The 20,512-nt window shown below is 54.7% G+C and overlaps 1 protein-coding gene across 3 annotated transcripts in view; it reads left to right on the top strand.

Moving 5' to 3' along the window:
- Window positions 1–4,521: 4,521 nt before the first annotated feature.
- MAST3 (microtubule associated serine/threonine kinase 3) overlaps window positions 4,522–20,512 on the top strand; it is a 37,661-nt gene continuing 21,670 nt past the window's right edge. For 2 of the 3 annotated variants that reach the window (XM_028483162.2, XM_028483161.2), the window contains exon 1: window positions 18,118–18,271. In XM_028483162.2, the coding sequence (XP_028338963.1) occupies window positions 18,183–18,271 (89 nt within the window). In that variant the 5' untranslated portion in view covers window positions 18,118–18,182. Of the gene's footprint in view, window positions 4,580–10,382; window positions 10,415–18,117; window positions 18,272–20,512 lie in introns of those variants that run through there. The other variant, XM_024134303.3, reaches the window with a different exon arrangement.

The following is a 20,512-nucleotide window of genomic DNA, read 5'->3' as shown; positions in this document are numbered from 1 at the left end:
GATTTGTCATTCTTTGGGGGCTCGCAGTGGCCTCTGCTCTTGTCACACCTCTTTACCATCCCCCCCAAAGTTAGAGCAGTCACTGGAAAAACATCAAGGGGGGTGAGGCAGAGCTGGACACAGATGGCCCCAGCTCCTTGAGGTCAGGGGCTGGGTGCAGGGAGGGGCAGAGGTTAAGGGGGCCCTGCGGGGGACCAGGGAGGGATGCCCAGAGTAGGGAGGTCTTGAACTGGCTTCGCAGAATTAAAGGGCATTCCCGGCAGAGGTCACAGAAGAGGCAAAAGTTTGGGGGACATGATTTGGGGAACACCAAGATGAACGTGGCAGGTCTGGGGCTCCATGGGAGAGATGAAGATGGTAGGGGGGGCCAGGGCCTTGAGTGCTGGGCTGAAGGGCTGGGCTTTTTCCCAAGAGCTTTTTCCCAAGGAGCTATGGCAGGAGTGTGAGAAGGATTCCAGCCACTTGTCAGGTGTTGTTTCTACCCTTTTTGAGGTCACAGTTGGAAGCTCACTTTGAGGTTCACCACAGCCCACCTTCCCCATGCCAAATCTTTGTACACCCACCTCTCTTGGCCTGCCTGCCACCTACTCCAGGAAGCCCTCCCAGCTGCCCCAGAAGCACAGCTGGGATATGTCCCCAGAGCTGTCCCACTTTCAGATGCCCCACAAACTGGGGGGAGGGGGAGGCAGGAAGGAGAGGGTCATAGGCCCCCCTCCCCAGGAAATGGTAATGGAAGGAACCACAGAACTTCCCCACCCCCTCAGCTTCCGCCTTCTGTGGGAAGGGCGGGTAGTGACCTTTAGCCCGAGAAGGGCTGAGCTTCTCTCCATGTGGTCAAGAGACCTGGTGCCCCTGAGGGGCATATAAGGAGGATCTTGAAGGATGAGTAGGAGTTGGCAAGGAGAAAATCCATGAGTTCACTTAACAAACACATTTATTAATAAGAACATTTTTCACCAATAATAACATTTTTCATTCACTCAACCAGGACTTTCTGAGGCCTCCAGAGGATCAACTGAGGATGTTTTAAAGAGTACATAGTGGAGATCATTTTGTAAGATATAGAAATATCAAATCAATATATTGTGCACCTGGAACTAACATAATGTTGTAGGTCAATTATAATTCAATTTTTTAAAAAAGAATACATAGGGGGACTTCCCTGGGGGTCCAGTGGTTAAGACTCCGCACCTCCACTGCAGGGAACAGGTGCTCGATCCCTGGTCGGGGAACTAAGATCCTGCATGCCGCGCAGTGTGGCCCCCCACCCCCCAAAAAAAAGAATACATAGGTTCGACTTCCCTGGTAGTGGAGTGGTTAAGAATCCACCTGCCAATGCAGGGGACACAGGTTTGATCCCTGGTCCGCGAAGATCCCACATGTCCCAGAGCAACTAAGCCCGTGTGCCACAGCCACTGAGCATGCACTCTAGAGCCCGCGTGTCACAACTACTGAAGCCCGTGCTCCACAACGAGAAGCCACCGCAATGAGAAGCCCGCGCACGGTAACAAAGACCCAACGCAGCCAAAAATAAATAAATAAAATTTTAAAAATAAATAAATACATATATTTATTTTAAAAAAAAAGAATACATAAGTTACCAAGAAAAGAACTCATTCATTCACTCCCTGATTACACTCCCTGATACCCTTCATGGAGATATTTGAGGAGGGTTTTGATGGATGTGTAGAAGTTTGCAAGAAAAAAAATCTATTTATTCATTCAATAAATGTTCTCTCATGCTTCTCAAAGAGAATTTGAAGTGGCTTTTTTTTTTTTTTTGCGGTACGCGGGCCTCTCACTGTTGTGCCCTCTCCCGTTGCGGAGCACAGGCTCTGGACACGCAGGCCCAGCGGCCATGGCTCACGGGCCCAGCCACTCCGAGGCATGTGAGATCTTCCCGGACCGGGGCACGAACCCGTGTCCCCTGCATTGGCAGGTGGACTCTCAACCACTGCGCCACCAGGGAAGCCCTGAAGTGGATTTTGAAGGATAAGTGTTCACCGTGGAAAAATTGCATCCAGTCAGTCCTCCAGTCGGTCAGTCAATAAATGTTCCCTGTTGCCCTTTGAAGAGATCATTTGGGAAGGAGTTCTGGGAAGAAGTTCTCCAGATAGATCACGGGCATTTTAGACCTCTCTGGTGGCTTCCCCTCCAGCAGCTCCCCATCTGTCCAGCCCAACCACCTCTGGTACAGTGAACCTCTCTTTCCTCAGGGTTCCAGCCAAAGTCCCAGGGAAGACTCTGACTGGCTGAGCTTGAGTCACATCTCCATCTTGAACCAATCACAGTGACTGAGATGGATAAGGACTCTAAGTCACATGTCCACCGCAGCCTGGATTACAGAACATTTTTGGCCATGGTAGGGTGTGAACTTACCATCACCTGGGGTATGCAAGCTCCGGATGAAGTCCATTTAGTGTAGGGTTGTCAGATAAAACACACAACATCCAGTTAAATTAGAATTTCAGATAAATAACACATAGCTTTTTAGCATATCTATGTCCCAATTATTACACAGGACATATACTGAAAAAGTATTCATTGTTTATGTGAAATTAAATTTAACCAGGTGTCTGTATTAGTTTGGTAGGGCTGCCATAACAAAGTATCACAGACTGAGTGATTTCAACAACAGAAATTTACTTTATTATAGTTTTGGAGGCTAGAAGTCCAAGATCAAGGTGTCAGCAGGTTTGATTTCTTCCAGGGTCTCTCTCCACAGCTTGAAGATGGTATCTTTTCCCTGTGTCTTCACATGGTCTTCCCTTGTACACGTTTGTATACTAATCTCCTCTTAGAAAGACACCAGTCATATTGGATTTGGATCTACCCACATGACCTCATTTTAGTTAATTACCTCTTTAAAGGCCTTATCTCCAAATACAATCACATTCCGAGGTATTGGGGGTGAGGATTTCAACTTATGAATTTTAGGAGAACGCAATTCAACCCATAACAGTGGCTGCTTTGGAAGACGGTCTGGTAGTTTTTGAGAATATTTAAATGTAGAGTTACCATAGGACCCAGGAATTCCACTCCTAGGTATATACCCAAGAGAATTGAAAGCATATGCCCACACAAAAAATTGTACATGAATGTTCACAGAAGCAATCTTCACAATAGCCAAAAAGTGGAAAAACTCAAATGTCCATTAATGGATGAATGAGTAAACAAAATGTGTCTATCCATGCAATGAAATATTATTCAGTCATAAACAGTAATGAAGTAGTAGCATTTGCTGCAACGAGAATAAATCTTGAAAACGTCTTGCTGAGTGAAAGAAGCCAGACACAAAAGGCCACATGTTGTATGGTTTCATTTATGTGAAATGTCCAGGACAGGCGGATCCACAGAGACAGAAAGATTGGTCTTATCAGGGACTGGGGGAGGGAGAATGGGGAGTGACTGCTCACTGGTATAGCGTTTCTTTTGGGGGTGATGAAAGTGTTCTGGAATTAGATAGTGGTGATGATTGCACATCTCTGTGAACATGTTTAAAAACCACAGAATTGTACACTTTAAGAAGGTGAATTTTATGGTACGTAAATTACATGTCAATTTCAAACGTGTGTGAGAAAAGCAAATTTGGCCTTGGAGTCCTGTATTTTTATGTGCTCAATCTGGCCACCATAACTTGGTGGGACACTACTGTACCTCACAGGCGATTAGCCAGAGACCTTAGCTAGGGTTCCCTCCAATCTGAGAACATACTCTAATGTCCAGGTCGAACATTTGGTGAACAAGGGACCCTGCAGCTGCAGAGACAGTGGGAGTCCCAGTGAAAGAGGGTGCCATCTTGGGACTTTGGGCTTTTCCCAGCCTCCCTTTCCCTTCTGCAAAGTCAGGCTGAACAATTATCATCAGATACCTGTGAGAGGAGGTCCTCATGAGGCATTTAGTTGGGTGCTCAATTGGCGCTCAGCAAAGGCAGCCATCCTCAAAAAAGAAACTGGTAGCTACCGTGGCCGCCTATTCTTGTAAATAAAGTTTTATTGGGACAAGGGCCAGGATTGGAGTGAGGCAAGCAGGCAGGGTCGTGCAAGGGCAGAGTCGGATCCTGTTTTTATTTAAAATGTTGATGTCTAGCTCATCATGCATTTTTGTATTAGTTTCGATTCGTTAAACTATTGTATTAAAATGTTGCATATCTTCATTACTGACTTTTTTTGTGGGCGCTTCTTAAATTTTGCACAGACGTGAGCGCCCCACTCGCCTCACGCTTGTTGTGTGCCCCCCGGGGCGAGGAACATTGGATTAATTTTTCTGAGCCTCAGTTTCCTCATTTGCAAAATGGGGATAACTCTCCCTTCTAGGAAGATTCATTGAAAAATGTTTACTTCTAGGCTCTAGGGATGGGGCGGGGCCTGAAAGGGCGGGGCAGGCTCGCCCGAAGGGGGAGGGCCTTTCGAGACCAGCTCTAAGAGGGGGGCGGGGTCAGGCCTCGTCAGCTGACCGGTTTGGCCAACGGCAGGGTGTGGCGGGGCCTGGCAGGCTGAGGCGGGGCAGGGCGCAAGCGGGCATTGCGGACTAGCCGGCAATGGACGAGCCGAGCCTCCTGCGGCGCCGTGGGCTCCAGGTGAGGCCCCTGCGCGGGCGGGCAGAGGGCGCTGGCGGAGTGAACCTGCTTGGGTGCCGGGCTCGGGGCTTTGGCGAACCTGCTTGGGTGCCGGGCTCGGGGCTTTGGCGGACCAGGGGAAACTGAGGCGGAGGGAGGTGCGCGCTCCGGAGACTCCCACTTGTCCACCCGCATCTCAAAGTGCTTTTCGCCTGTTGGGAAGAGGGTATGTCCATTTGACATATGGAGAAACTGAGGCTCCGTGGGAGAAAGGGGCTGAGGGTTTCGACCTCTCCACCAGCAGCTCTAATCATATGAGCAATGACAGCCTTTGAGCGCTCACCATAAGTACATCTCGTTGTGTCAATACTTTTCCTAGTGCTATATTAATATTAATTAATGTGTGTTAATACATGCCTCGTGCCTTCGCAGCGCCACCGCAGCCCTGCCTCAGCTCACCCCTAAGGCAAGCTGGGGAGGCTGGGGATGTCAGCCCGCCCTTTTGTCAGATAAGGAAACTGAGGCTGGAGTTTGGGAAAATCACAAACCCGAGGTCGCACAGCAGGGATGCAGTCCAGCGACCTTAACCAGCTCTCAGGTGCACAAGCCACTGCCAGCTGGCTCTGTGGCCTGGGGGGTGGGGGCTGGGGCTTTGGGAGGCACTCTTGCGTCTCCCGACCTCAGTTTCCCCATTCATTAGAAGGGCCCTCCTTTTCTGACCTCTGGCCCCGGGTTTGTGTTCGGGAGGCAGCGCCACCAGGAGATAAGAAAAAAAGGCATCAGACCTAGCAGAGGCTGACATTCTAACGCACGTGACCCCGCGGCGGCAACTTCCTTGACCTCTCTGGACCTCAGTGTCCCCATCCGTCCAGTGGGAATTTAGACAATCTAGCCGTTTCCCTCTGGGGCTTAGACCACACCCGTAAGAAGCCACCAGTTGCAAGTGGGGGAACCCGGGATTCATCATTTACCCAACAAACATTTACTGAGTGCCTGCTGTAGTCCCCTGTCCCACGCCACCCCCGCCCCTCTGGAGAGGCGGGGGATGGGGGGGTTCACCCCTGGAACCTCCCTCCTGGATCTCCCAGCTTGTTGGGGGAGACGAATGCCTGAGCAGCAGTGACCCCGCAGAGGTGTCAGCTGCGATGGCGCACCCTCAGGCACCCCTGGAGAAGGCGGCTGAACCGAGGGTTGCTGGGTGGCCTTGGGACAGAGGAAGCAGCCACTGGTGGCAGGGCAGGGGGTAGGTGTTTGGGGAAATGAATGAGGCTCAGAGAAGCTAGAAAGGAGGGGGTGGGGTGGGGAGGTGGGCACTGAGGCGGAGGAAGGAGGGGAAAGGCAGGCCTTGAACCCGGTCTGCGGGACTGCGAACTTGTTCGGAGGTGAAGGAAGAGCCACATGTGTTTCGGTTGGGATTCAGGGAGGGTGTGGGTAGAGCTGCAAGGCAGAGACCCTGAGGACATGCGGGGAGGGTGGGGAGGGGCCGTTGCCAGAGGCAGGAGTGCGGGGCCTGAGCATAGAGGAGCGGGTGCAGCAGGACTGGTTGCAGTGGGGTGTTGTGGGGAAACAAGCCCCGCCCGGAGCCCCAGATAGATTTGAGCCCTGCCTGCAGCCTCTTAAAATAGAGAAACCGCCTTCGGGTAGGCGAATGGGGGGTGCAGCTGACGTCAGAAACGGGGGGGTTGCTGTTCCATGGGGAAGAGGCACCCATTCCCTGATGACGAGTCCCATGTTACAAACGGGGAAACTGAGGCTCATAGAATCATAGCCTCTGTCCAGGTGTCACAGTGTGTAAGGCGACAGAGGATTTGAACCCAGGCAGGTCTGGCTCTCCCTCCAGCCCAGCCCCACACTGGCAGGCCTCCATCCAAGGAGGCAGAGGGGCAAGTAGGGTTTGCCCAGCTGAGTGAGGGCATTCTGGGCAGGGGGGACAGCACGTGCAAATGCCCAGAGGTATATGCAGCCATATGTATTTATGGGGAAGCTAGAAGCCATTTCTTAGCGCTAGAACTGGGCATGTGAGATAGGACCATCTGCTTCCAGGGCTTCCAGCGCCGATTTTGAAGAGGTTAGACTTTCTTCCTAGGGTGATTGGGAGCTATGGAAGGTGATGGAACAGGGGAGGTCATGTCAGATCTGAGAGCTTTGAAAGACTCCTCTGGAGTAGGTGGGGGCCAAAAAGGGGGCCAGAAACCAGGAAGGCATCTAGAGTAAAGGACCAAGTAGGAGACACAATGAAAAATTTAAAATAACAGTAGAAGTGTAAATAACTGCTCACATTAAGGGGCATCTACAAATGCTAAGCACTGTACATGCATTTAGTTGTCCAACAGCCCAAGAGATTATTAGCCTCATTTTTCAGAGGGGGAAACTGAGGCTCAGAGAAGGAAAATAACATCCAGGAAGTCAGGGAGTTGGAATTCTAAGTGGTCTGGCACTTGAGGGTGCAAAGATGTTGAGGGCTTTGGTTTGGGGCATCAGTCACACACTCCTTTAAATTGGAGCCCAGAGCGCCCCCAGCCAATCAGGTCAGAGCCATTCAGGTACCCTGGAGGGTGATCCTTGCCAAAGGTCAAAGAGTCAATTCATAAAAGCTTCTGGAAGTCAGGTGCTGATTGGCCAGTCCAGACAATAGCTGGGGGTATCCTGGCCAATCTGACTGTGGCAATGCAGGGCATGCGGTTGACTGAGTACCAGGAGGTTGTAAACAGGACCTGGCTTGGCCTGTGGACCACCAGTTTGCATTGGCTGTGGGTAAGGGGAAGAGGTGGAGACTGGCCCTTTCTGGTTTGGGTTAAGCTCAGTCTTCTGTGTAGCATTTGTAGGCGCCAGTTAACATAAGCTGTTATTACTAGGACTACTACCACTATTATTTTATCAATTTCTTCATCATCTCCCACTTTGCCCTTTGCTTAACAAACGACAGAATTTTAAAAGCAGATCCCCAAAGAGAGCATCCAGGGACAGACAAGGTGGCCAGTCTGTGTCTGGACTTTGTCTCTCCTGCTGCTGGGGAAGCTCCCTGGAAGGTCCATCTGGCATCCTCACGGCCCAGTTCCAACTATTCTCCTCCTCCAGGAAGCCCTCCGGCTGGTGCCATGTGGTCCCTGCTGACCTCTCTCTCTTCGCTCCAGCTGCCAACTTCCCACGAGACTTGGTGCCCACTGGGCTGAGTCCCACCTCCACCCTACTGTTTCCCACTAGCCTGCTAGCCCAGCCTGAAGCCCTCCTCCTGGAACTCTTTTGGCTCCCCTCTCCCTCCAGCCCCTTCTCTTCCTCTGGGTCCCTACTAATGCCTCCAGTATGGGGGTGTCCATGCCCTACCCTGTCTCCTTCAGAATGTGGGTTCCTCAGGGTGGAGCTGAGGCTTCTGGTGAGGAGGCAGCATCTCCCAGCCCAGTCAAGCCCAGAAAAGGATGCCATAAATATTATCTTTAAAGGGCAGTTCCGGGGGGATAGACCACCCCCACCCCCACCCCCACCCCCTTTCTAGGCGGGAGCCACTCCCTGAGGAACAGCTGGCAAAGAGGGGGCTGAAGGCAGAAGCAGATGGCGCAGGGAGCAGAGGGTCCGGGGGTGGTGCCGGGAGAGTTCCATGTGGGCCCAGCGTTCCACTGAGCCTTTGTAGGGGGGCTGCTGACCATCCCTCACCTCTCTGTGCCACTTCACATCTTTTTGTATTTTGGAAGTAAATTAAAATTTGTGGTTAAATTGGTAGTTATTAACCTCACAAAATCATTGTCTGGGCTCTGATTTTTTTTTTTTTTTTTTTTTTTAATGGTACACGGGCTTCTCACTGCTGTGGCCTCTCCCGTTGCGGAGCACAGGCTCCGGACGCGCAGGCTCAGCGGCCATGGCTCACGGGCCCAGCCGCTCCGCGGCATGTGGGATCTTCCCGGACCGGGGCATGAACCCATGTCCCCTGCATCGGCAGGCGGATTCTCAACCACTGCGCCACCAGGGAAGCCCTGGGCTCTGATTGATCAAAGCTTCCCCCAGCGCCAGGCCCTGAGCCTGCTACTTGATTCCTCCCAGGGCCCTATGTAACCGGACCATTTTCCAAAGGAGGAAACTGAGGCACAGACGGGTGAAGTCGTTTGTCGGGGGTCACACAGCCCAGATTAGGGAGCCAGACTGGGAACCCAGGACTGTCAGTGTTTTGGAAGGAAATGGCTGGGATGGGGTGTGTGGGGGGTGGCACATGTGGGCACAGCAAGAACCCCTGAGTTCAGATCCCAGCTCTGCACTGTTTTGCGGGTTAGTAGGGGGGGAGGAAGCTGGCATGAGATCTCATAACAACCGGAGGGGGCCGAAGGAGACCCTGATGGTGGTGGTGGGTCTATGAACGTTTGCGCAGAATGATAGTGAGCTCTCCATCCCCAGAGGTATTCAAGCAAACAAGGAGACCTCAGGGTGGCAGGTGAGCCTCCTCCCACTTTGAAGGGCTCTGACTTGATTTTCTGAGCTCAAGGTAGCTGGGGTCCATCCTCAGGGCGACGCCCCACCCCCGCAGATCCTCCTCTTCCCCTGCTTGGAGACCCTGTTAACCCCTCCCAGCCCTGTCATCCCGAGCCCAGCAGCTTCCGGCCCCCTCCAATTGGCGGCGGGGGCTGATGACATCATTGGTTGCCATGACGAACGCCCAACTCTGGATGTGGGCAGCCCTGAGCCCACCGAGGTAAAAATAGTCCTGCATCCTCGACGCGACCGCCCCAGTGTGTGTGTGTGTGTGTGTGTGTGTGTGTGTATGGTGTCCAGATACCTGGATTTCCGGCCCTACCTCCATCGAGAGACGTGGGCAGCTGCTGCCCTCCGCGCCTGTTTCCCCGCCTGTAAAAAGACCTCTGCTCCTGATGTGTAGTAGCGGCTCAGTAAATGTGAGTAAAATTTAGCAAGTATTGCAATAGTCTGCGAAGGCCCTTGCTGAGCTCAACAGTAACACAACAACAATAATTTCTGATCATTTTTACCCCAGAACCCTCTTACATTATCTCCAAATTACAGATGCGGAAACCAAAGCACAGGTAGTACCAGTCACTTGGCTCAAGGTTCCATGGCCAGGAAAGAACAGATGATAGATCTGGACCCAGGTCTGAGTGTCCTCAGATTCTAAACTTGAGCTACACAGCCTTTTGAGAATTAAAAAGCCCTCTTGGGTAAGCCACATTTGAGGGTGGACTCTGGGGTCACAGTGGAACCCAAGCACAGGGCTTTCTGCCCTATATACGGTGAGGACACCCAGGGTTGGTGCAGATCGGCTTGCTGAGCTCTAAAAGAGTCTTCAATAGGGAATCACTGGTCAGTGTCCCCAGCCCCCACCAATGACCAGGACCCAAACCTGCATAGATTCTGAAGAAGGTGAGCGGGGAATGGCTTTCAGATCTGGGAGGGGACAGGGTGAGGATGACTCAGGAATCTCCCTTTTCTCAATAGATTATTAGTATTTAGCCACTACTGACATATTCTTTGTAAATATAACTAATTTATTTTAAATAATGACTTTTAAAAAATATAAGTAGGGGAGCTGAGAAGGGAGGTAGATTGGGAATCTGAAAGGGCTTCCTAGAGGAAGGGACGCTTGAGCTGAAACCTGAAGGATGAGCTTCAATTAACAAGCACCAGAAGGGAGGGAAAGTGGTCCTGGCAGAAGATACAGCTGGTGCAAAGGCCCTGAGGCAGGGCTGAGTCCAATGTGTGGGGTGAGCGGAAAAGAGGCATTGGTTGGAACAGGGTGAACAAGGGGCCAACTGGGAAATGAGGTGGGTGGAAAGCTAGGGATGTGAAGGGTTTGTCTCCTTGAGAATGACCCCTGTTTTCTTTTCAGAAGGAGCTGAGCCTACCGCGCCGGGGACGTGGGTGAGTTCACCTGGGGCCAGTGGGCTGGGTGGGGCCCTGTGGTCCTGGGCACAGATATTTCAGCAGCAGCCTCCAAATTGTGAATTTATTTAATAATTACTACAAAGCTTCTAACCTTGATCCTGCCCCGGTGTTTGCAAAGTACTTCACAGGCGCCTCACGTGGCCCTCACCACAAGCTGGGAGGTGAGGTACAAACTATGCCAGTTTGCAAACGAGGAAACTGAGGTGCATAAGGGTTGCATCACTGGCTGTAAGGCACCCAACTTGAAAAGGTGGCATCCAGAGTCCAGACTGTAGAATTCCAGTCAAGTATCCTGGAACCAGCTTGCATGCCTCCCATGACAGGAAGCTCACTCTATTTTGGGGAACACCGGCAGAAAATCATACACTTCAGGGTCACATTAATGTTCCTGGTGATTGGCATTTTGAGATCCCAAAAGCTCAAAAAACATTTGTTCAGTGCCTTCCCCTGTTTACAGATGGGGAAACCAAAGCCCAGGAGGGGGAGGAGTTTGCCTTGTACTGGTGGTCTGGGGGAGTGTGAGTGCAGACACTCCCTCTTTGGAGGCTGCATTTGCCTAAGTCGGGGGTGGGAATTCCCTTGCGCCTCAGTGAAATCACTCACTCAACAAACATTTTTTTAGGATCTACTGTGTGCTGGGCTCTGTTCCAGGCACAGAGGACACGGTGACAAGTCACTGCTGGACCCTGCCCATGGAGTTTGCACTCTCTTGGGGAGAGTGATGAAGTGATGTTATACAGGGGAGAAATTAAACAGAGACAGACAGAGGGGGCTGGAGGGTGGCTTTAGCCCTGAAGATGTGGGATCTCTTAGAGGAGGTGACATTTGAGACTAGATCTGGAAGAGGAGGAAGAGCCGGGGGAAAGTGTGGGGGGAACGGCATTCCAGGCAGAGGGAACAGCATGGTCAAAGGTCCTGAGGTGCGAACTAGCTTGGCATTGGAAAAACAGCATGGAGACAGGGGTAGCTGGGGTGAAGTGAGCATAGGGGAGGTGGAGGGAGAGGAGAAGGGGTAGGTCCTGGGGGTTGGATGAGAGTTTGAAATCTGATGGTGGGGCTGGTGTCAGAGTAGCCCCCAAGCCCAGACCATCTCTTGTTGGACTGGGGATAGTGCACCTGGTGGGGAGGGCCCTGAGGACCCCAGTAGGGGCGGGGCTTGGACACTGCCAGGAAGGCAGGCACTGTCCCCAGCCTTTGGCCAGGCTGGGGGCGGGGTAGTGGACTGTGAATCAGTACAAACCACTGAGGGCAAAGTCCTGGGCCACGGAATAGGACCAGGACAAAGACTCCCTGAGGGCTGTCTAGTCTTTGCCACCTGCGGTGTGCCTGACTGGGTCCAACCACGATTTCAAGGGGGCCATGGCCAGACACAGACAACCCCAAACCTTCGGAGTCTGGGCTGGGCAGGAGGGAGGGTGGGGCTCGGAGCGCCAGGGGTCCACGTGTAGGGAGGAGGCTGGTGGGGCTGAATTCGGATATGAATGAGGGGGATGACTGTCCTGGCAGAGGGAACCCAGGGAAGCAAAGGGCTGGAGGCGTGGTCGGGGCCTACGGTGTGCGCCGGGATGCTGACACCCGCTGCGGGCGGCCGGGAACGCCTGGGCTGAGCGGCTGCGGGTGGGAGAATTGGGGTGGGGCACACGCACACCGTGGATTGGTGTCCGAGAGACAACCCCCGGGGGCGGGGCGGGGCGGGGCTGGGTGAGCGCGGAGGTACGGCCTCGACCGGTAAGGGGCGGGGCCAGTTGACGGAGCAAAAAGTCCGGCAGAGAAGGCAGTGACTGCCCTTCCTTTCCGGCCGTGCAGGTCGGGGGCTCGATACCCGGCACCCTCGGCGTCCCTGCCCGGGAGGGGTGGCACCGCGGCTCCCGCCGCGCACAATCCGACCTTTGCTGCGGGGTTGTGCCTGCGCGCAGGTGCGGGGCTCCGAGCCCCGCCCCGGGACGGAGAGAGCCCGCCCCCACCCCCCCGGCGGCCCAGGCCCCACTCCGCGTCTGTCTCGCCTGCCAGGCGTGCTGTCCCAGCGTCCGCGTCTGTCTGTCTGTCCGATCGCGACACAATCAGGGCTTGGCGGCCACGAAGGGGGCGTCAGTACCCGGTCGCGTAGACGCGGCCCCGGCCTCGGCATGAAGTCCCGCAGGGACAAGCTGCACATCCCGGCGCTGACCCTCGAGTGAGTGCTTGGACCTGGAAGGGGAGATTTGGGGGAAGAGGGGCAGGCTGACAACCACCCTTCTTCCGTGTCTCTGTTCAAGTCGCCCCGAGTCGCACCGCCGCCTCCAGGGAGCCCTCCCGGGTCAACGGTCTGGCCCCACCCTCGCGGCCTGCGCGAACCCTAGTATCCCCAGCCTCAGGCCCCTTCTCCCTAAGGAAACCACAACCCCGGTCCCGTCTGCGGATTCGGCCACACGCAGGGGCCGTTGCCGGGTTCACCGTCCCCGGCCTCTTTCTTTGCAGTCTGTCTCCAAGCAGCCAGAGCCCGTCCTTGCTGAGCCCCAGCAGCCCCTGCAGCCCCTGCAGCCCCTCTCTGGGCCTGCACCCCTGGAGGTAAGTGACAGCGTGCGGGGGCGGGGCTCGGACATCGCCCTGGCACCCCAGAGACTTGGAAGCTGCCCAGACCCAGCTCCCCTCCAAGGTACTGTGGGCTGGTGACATGGACTCTCTGGCCCTCAGTTTACCTCTCCATAAAATGGCACTGTGATCCACACTAGGACCATGATGGGAAAATTCCATATTCAGTCATAGCCAGCAGGTTTCCCCTTCTGATAGATGGTCAGGGCAAGGCCAGAACTTGAGCTGTTGCCCAAGGACTTCCTCAAGACAGGTGCTGCATTCCCAGCCTGCTCAGAGCCCTGCTGAATTGGCCTGGCCCTCTGTGCTGTGACCCAGCTCAGCTGGCCGGAAAGCTCCTCCCTGTGAATGTACACACACACACACACACACACACACACATTCCTAAGGCTGAGAGTCCCACCATTAGAGCCCTGTGCACTGAAGTCAACCAGGCCAAGTGGTATAGGGAGAAAAGAACCAGCTTGACTGAGTGCCCCAAGTGCCTTCTGTCCCCTCTGCAACCCTGGGAGAGAAGCACCCTTTGTGATCCCATTGCCCAGCGGAGGAAACTGAGGCTCAGAGAAGAGACACCAGTTCTCCTTGTTCAGTACGTCTGGGGGCCAAGTCAGGGCCAGCTTTGCCATCAGAGTCTGTTGAGGGTTTGAGCCACTCTCTGCGACTGCGGGGTCTCAGGGTCTTGCCCCTGTATGGGAGAGAACATCAGGGTTATAGTGGGTGCCGCACACAGCTTGGGCAAAAATTCAGGGAGGGGACAGATGTACAGGTCAGTGATGTCTAGAATTTGATGGCCCATCAACCATTTACACCTTAGTGTGAATGAGCTGCTCAGACTCTTCCCATGGGCCTTTAGTGGGGAGAAGAGAGAACACTTTGGAGCCCACACTGGGAGCTGGGCAACAGGCAGGTACCTTCATTAAGCAGGCATCTACTGTGTGCCAGGTGCTAAGGGCATAGCTGTGAACAAGATGAACATAGTTTCTCCCTCATGAGGCTCTCAGTCAGTTCTCAGGAAGTAGGCAATGAACAAGGGAATGGACAAACAAGACACATTCAGACGGAGACCTCTTAATGTGGTGTTTGAGCCAAGGCCTGAGCAGAGCTAGGGGAAGGGAAGCACCAAGCAGAGGGAACTGCACATGCAGAGGTCCTGAGGCAGGACCAAGATTTTTAAAGCCCCTGTGGCTACCTTGGGGGAAGAAAGGTTGGCTGGGGACAGGGGACAGGAATGGAGGTGGCAGAGGCAGGGAAGTGGCTAGGGCAACATCTAGGTGGGAGATGGTGGGGCCTGGACCAGGCTGGGGTGTCCAATGGGAGGCAGAGACTGTGTCGCCCCCATTTAGCTGAGGAGAAACTCGGCTTGGGACCTCAGAGTGTGTTGTCCAGAGGCACCCTGAGAGAGAGTGTCAGGCCAGATCTGACTCTGGGTCCTTGGCCTCAACCTCAGGTGAGGACAAGATGAGGGGAGGGACCTGTTGAGAGCAGATAAGCCAGTTTTACCAGGAGGAAATAGAGGCAGAGAGTTTGGAACTCTAGCTGAGTCCACTGGCCCCCTTGCTTGCCACCAGGGGGCAGCAGAGCCCCGTTGACTTGGGCCAGGCAAAGAAATGGGTACCTGCCTCCCCTGCTTCAGGGGGAATAAGCCCACATTTGTCCCCTCAGCCTCCAAGGCCCTGTGGGTCCAGCCCCTGTGATGAACCACCCCCCAGCCCCACGTCCTCCCATCCACCTCTCCAGTGCTCACCCTATTCTAGCCATGCGGCTTCCTGGACTGCCAGAATATAAGCTGGCCAGCCTCAGGGTCTTTGCACTTGTTGTCCCCCCTGCCCAGAGATCTGCTTTCTCTGTTTACTCCTTTATTCATTTGCCAAGTCTCCATCAAGCTCTCAGATAGGAAGCCTTTCCTGACTAAACCTCCCCGCCCCTGCCGCACGCCACCATAAGGGCACCCAAGCCCCAGTTGCATCCATTATGCACATCCATTTCCCTCATCCTGACCCCATCATGGTTGTGATTTCCATGTTTTCTTGTGTGATTATTGAGTTGTTATTCTCATCCAAAGGTTTGAGAGCCCCTTGAAAGCCTGACCTGGATCTGTCCTGGTCATCCTATAGCCTCAGGCAGGGCCTGCTATACATCAGGTGCTCAATTAATGCTTGTGGCACAGACAAATGGGAAGCAGCTGGGAGGGCTCTACCTGTGGTGCTGGGGGGGGGGCATTTTGAAGAGAAGGTCATGAGTTGGGCCCATATGGCCAAGGGGACAACAAAGAGGCTGTTCCAGGCAGGAACAGCATTGTCAGAGGTGTGTTCCCTCTGGGGCCTTGGACACCAAGGACGGGAAGAATTTGGATTTTCTACTGAGGGCACTGGGAGCCACAAAAAGTATGGGGCTTGGAGGGGCGTGGACAGCTCATGGGCAGGTAAGAAGGGCTGGGGTGGCCCTACCAATGTGGGGTCGGAGATGGGGGTCTGTATGTCCACCTAGGGCTTTCCTATCTACACAGTTACTGGCACAAGCAGAGAGAGGCAAAGTGTGAGGCACAGAGTTAGGATTCGAGCTCTAGGAAAGGGATTTACCCGGGAGTGTGAATTTGCTGTAAAATGAGGAGCCGTGGAGGGTGTGTGAGTAGGGGAGGGGCTTGATCTAGTGGGCAAGGGGCTGGCACCAGAGGTCACTTGATAAGCCAGCCTCTCGCGGGAGGTCTTTGCCATGGCCACAGGCCCTCTGGATTGCCAGCTGTAGCCCTGTTCTGCAGAGGAGGAAACTGAGACCAGATGGGCGTGGGAGAAGCAGCTGCTGGGGATGCCAATACAATGGGCATAGTGGGAGGCATGTAGGCAGCACAAGCTGGGGATGCTGAGCAGCTCCTTTACTAACTGTGTGCAGAAGTGTCCCCGGCACACATGGTAGGGGGAGCTCGTGGACACAGCATGTTAGCCTATGGTGCATGAGACCGTGGCTTCATCCCCACTTGGGTCCCCAGACCTATGGGACCTCGAATTCCTCCCATGCAGGAGGCTCTGTTTCCTGTGTGTGGCTCAGGCTAAACACCTGAGGATCATGTGTGACCTCTCCTATCCTCATCTACACATATGACCCCACAGCAGAGCCTGTTCTTTAGCCTCAGAATAAGTCCAGAATCAACCCACTTTACTCCACAGCCCCACCCTGGTCCAGGCCTGTGTCCTCCCCTCCCAGACCCTGTTACAGCCCCTCACTAGCCTCCTGCCGCCTCCACTCCTGCCCCCAGCAGCTCCTGTTCCTCATGGCAGACATGGGGGTGGTTTACAAACATAGTCCAGATCACACCCTCCCGCTGCACACACATCTGCCATGACTCCCTGTTGCTGCTGCAGTAAAACTGCACTCCTCCCTGTAGCCCACAAGGCCCACATGGTGAGTCTTGCTGGCATCTTCCCCTCAGTCCTGCTTCAGGGCCTTTGCATGAGCTGTGCTCCCTGCCTAGGATGCTCTTTCTCCATGGCTGGCTCCTCTTCCTTCTCAGTGTCTCACTGCTGGCTGCAGTGTCACCTCAGAGAGGCCTCCTGGCTAAAGTTGTCCTTTGCCAGCCTTACCCCTGTTCTTTTCCTTCCTCAACTTCAGTGTGTGAAATTAACTTGTTCATTTAATTGTTTCCTGTTCACTCTCTGTCTCCCCTACCAGACTGGGGACTCCTGGGGACAGGGATTATTTGTGGCCTGCATCCCCAGGGTTCAGTACAAGGGCAGACACACAGTAGGTGCTCAATGTTTGTTGAGTGAAATGAGTGGCCAGATATGGGTTGTTTGAGCCCCAGTCTGGGGGGGTGTGGAGAGCAGGCCTGGGGAGACACTCAGCAGATATCTGGGCCACGGCATGTGGGCCACCTGAAGGTGACTCTGGGCTTGGAGGGAGCAAGGCAGGGAGTCTGAGAGAGACTTGAGAAGCAAAATGGGTGGCAAGCTGGATGGGCAGGGTTAGGGCTACACATCAGGCAGCAGTACCCCCTGTACGCCTGTTTTCTCAGATGTGGGGTCTGGGCTCCAGGTCAGTCCTGCCTGGGCCAGTTCCCAAAGTGTTGTGTGGCCTGTGGAGGGTCCACCTTCAGGGTGACACTGTCCCTGACTTCCTGGGACTGTCATGAAAGGAGGAAGCATTAATTCACAGTCTACTGTGTGAGACATTCCACAGTGAAGATGAACTGTACCCCCAGCTCTGTACTGGGCACTTTCTGTGCCTCTGATTTTATTCCATTTTCACAAAGGGACGTGTATATGGGGAACCAGAGGCCTGGAAGTTTGCCTAATGCTAACGTTTATCGAACGTTTACCAGGCACTCTTGGGAGGCACAGTGTAATCTTCATGTCAGCCCCATTTTCCTCCCATCTTACAGTTGAGAATACTGAGGCTTGAGAAGTTAAATCAGGCATCTGATCCCTGATAGTAGCCAGGCTGATGGCCTTTCCCATCATACAGACAGGAAGAGCATATCAGATGCCCTGACTCAGTTTGCTAAACACACCCTCTGTGCCAGTCCAGTGCTGGAAGATGCTGGGACCTCAAGGAGCCCAAGCCTGGGGAAGACAGAGCTGGACAGACACAAGAGAAGACCTCTTGAAGGAGCGGACGCTGGATTTTGCCAGGCAGAAAAGGCATTCCAAGGAGTAGAGCCAGCGTGGGTGCGGTAGCTTGAGCTGGGCCAGGCCGCTGAAAGGGTCTTGAGTGCCGCACTCAGAAGGGGTTAGCGCCGAGGTAGGGGAGAAAGGGGCGCGATCGGATTTACATTTTGAGGGAAGGGAGCCAACTTCCAAGGCCCTACATCCAGGTACCGCCAACGCCCCGCCCCCGCCGCCCGCAACCCTGGCAACGTCCCGCCCCTCCGCCCGCGGCCATGGCAACGCCACGCCCACCAGCCAGCACGCGGGTTCGCCGGCCTTGCTTCCGCGTCGCTCGCCCCACCCCGCCAGGCCAGGCCCCGCCCCCGCGCTGTCCTGGGCGGGGTTCCAGGCCTCGCTCCCGGGCTCGCGCTTCCTCCTCGCCCCCTACCCTCAGCCCCGCGGCGCGTCCCCCGCCCCTCACCGCGGGGCTCCCGGGGCAGATCCTGCCGTGAAGGTTCGCGTCCCGCCGCCGCTGGTTGCGCCCCCGCGCCTCTCGGGCCTCTGGCGGCGGCGGAGGCACAAAGGGAAGCAGCATGTCCGATCCTAGCTACTGGACGGCGGTGGCGGCTCCCGGCCACCGGAGCCGCCTGGCCAAGGGCGCGCTGCTGCAGCGCTCCAAGAGGTAGGGGGCTTCGCGCGGGCAAAGGCGGGGCGGCCGACCGAGCAGACACGAGTTGCCAAAAGTGTGTCTCGGCAGCGCGGGGAGGGCTACTGTGTGCGGCGGTAGGGGGAAGTGGGCGGATGCTTTGGGATCCAGGTATCCCCTGGGGTCCCAGGCACCCTCCTTTCACCGCTCCTTACCCAAATTGGGGTGTCTGTCCGCCGGGGTCGCAGCTCAGATGGTGACAGAAGCAGCAGGGATTTGGGACTGAATCAGGATTCGAACCTGTCCTCTGGGCAGACCTGGGGAGGAGCTTCTTGGAAAACTGAGGCTGTTTAGTCCCTGGGGCCCAGTCAGCGGAAATGATGGTTCAGAAGCAAATATTTGCTGCAGGAGGATGGTGTGCTCGTCGGTTATGGGGAGGTGGGGGGAAATCACGATGTTCTATCCAGAGCAAAGTGGAGTCTCAGTTTCTCCTGAAAGGCAGAGAAGCTAAGTGAGGGCTGTGAGCTCTGCTGGACCTGCGTTGAAATTCCAGCTCAGCCGGACCTGCGTTGAAATTCCAGCTCAGCCCCTGTCAGGCTGTGTGCCTTCAGGCAGTTCCTTAACCTCTCTGTGCTTGAGTGTCTCACCAGTGCTTGGTCGGGGCATTCCCAGAGGGGAGCACAGGCAAAGGCTGGGCGGTGGGACCAGCTGCTGAAGGACCTTGAATGACTAATCCAGGGTTTAGGCTCTTCTCCCAGAACCTGGGGAGCCACAGAAGGCTCATGGGCACCTCAGGGATCCGGTGCAGGAAACTGGCCTCAGGCCCCTCTTTTCTGACATAATTCTCACTCTCTGTTGTGCCACAGGGCTGGTTATTGAAAAACTAGGCAGCTTCTCAGTGTCCTGGGCCTTCTCCAGGGAGGGCTGAGCACACAGTTGGCGCTCAGTAGATGCTTGGCAATTGAACAGATGATGCCCAGTTCCCCTTTGAGATCTCAGATTTGGTTGTTTTCAAGAAAGCCCTGCCTGAGAGCAAGAGGGAGGCTCCCAGTGTTTTTCCCAAATGCTGTTGGAAGTGAAAAATGATGCATCGGGGTGCAGTGTGGGGGTGAGGAGCTGGGTGAGGGGCTGGAAGAGGATGTAGGCTGTCGGATGTGTGTGTGTTGGGGGGGTGGTGACAGGAAGTTTTGCAGGAACCTGTGGGTTTCACTTTTGCTTTTGCACCTCAGACTAGAGGACAATCTCTGTGGCTGATGAGATCTGTGGCCTCAGTTTTCCAGGCTGGGAAATGGGTGCAGCTGGTCTCTCTCTCTCTCTCTCTCTCCTCTGGGCTTATTGGTATTGGCAGATGTTGGTGATTTAATTCGCTGGAGAGGCATTGCTTGCTCTCCCACCATGCACCAGGCCCTGTGAGTAATGTCAGGAGAAAGATGACAGTATACGTACGTGCCACAATTTACCCAGTGCCAGGCCCAAAGCTGAGCACTGTGTATGCACCTTTGCAAAGTATACAGATGGGGAAACAGGCTCAGCGGAGCAGCTGCACATGGAGCCGTGGATAGGCTGAACCCCTCCTCCGTGCATGTCTCGTCTCCTGAGCCGGTTGCTGACCTCACTCTCCTTGGCCTGCACTGTGCCTTCTGCCTGGGACGCCATTCCTGGCCCTGTGAGGCCCTGAGGTGTCATCTCTCCCTCCCTGCGCAGTTCTCCCACCGAGGCTGGGCTGCGTTGGCGGCTCAGGCTGTGTGGGCTGATGCACTTGTCGAGAGCAATCGGAGCCGTTGCCGGGCGACTGCCGGAGTGGGTGGGGGGGACCGTGTCGCTCCCAACTTCCCTCTGCCAGGGCGGGGGCTGGGGCCAGAGCACATATGGGAATTACTGGGCAAGGATGGGGGGGCGCCTGGGCCAGGGGTCTGGCGGCCAGGAGGGAGCTGGGATGAAGGGAGGAAAACACGTGGGCAAAAGTTCGGCAGAACAGGGACTTCCCTGATGGTCCAGTGGGTAAGACTCAGCGCTCCCAGTGCAGGGGGGGCCCCGGATTCGATCCCTGGTCGGCGAGCTAGATCCCGCATGCTGCAACTGAAAGATCCCGTGTGCTGCAACGAAGATCCCACGTGCCGAAACTAAGACCCGGTGTAGCCAAAAATAAAATAAATAAATAAACAAATAAATATTTTTTTTAAAAAACATTCTTTGAAAAAAAAAAAAAAAGTTTGGTAGAACAAGAACAGGACCCAATGTGCAAGATGCTGGCTTTAGGGTTTCCAAGGATCAGAT

The sequence above is a fragment of the Physeter macrocephalus genome, unplaced genomic scaffold, assembly GCF_002837175.3.
Source record: "Physeter macrocephalus isolate SW-GA unplaced genomic scaffold, ASM283717v5 random_9, whole genome shotgun sequence".
Classification (NCBI taxonomy): Eukaryota; Metazoa; Chordata; class Mammalia; order Artiodactyla; family Physeteridae; genus Physeter; species Physeter macrocephalus.
Note: the sequence above shows the minus strand (reverse complement) of the source record. Positions and strands in the feature narration are given on the sequence as shown.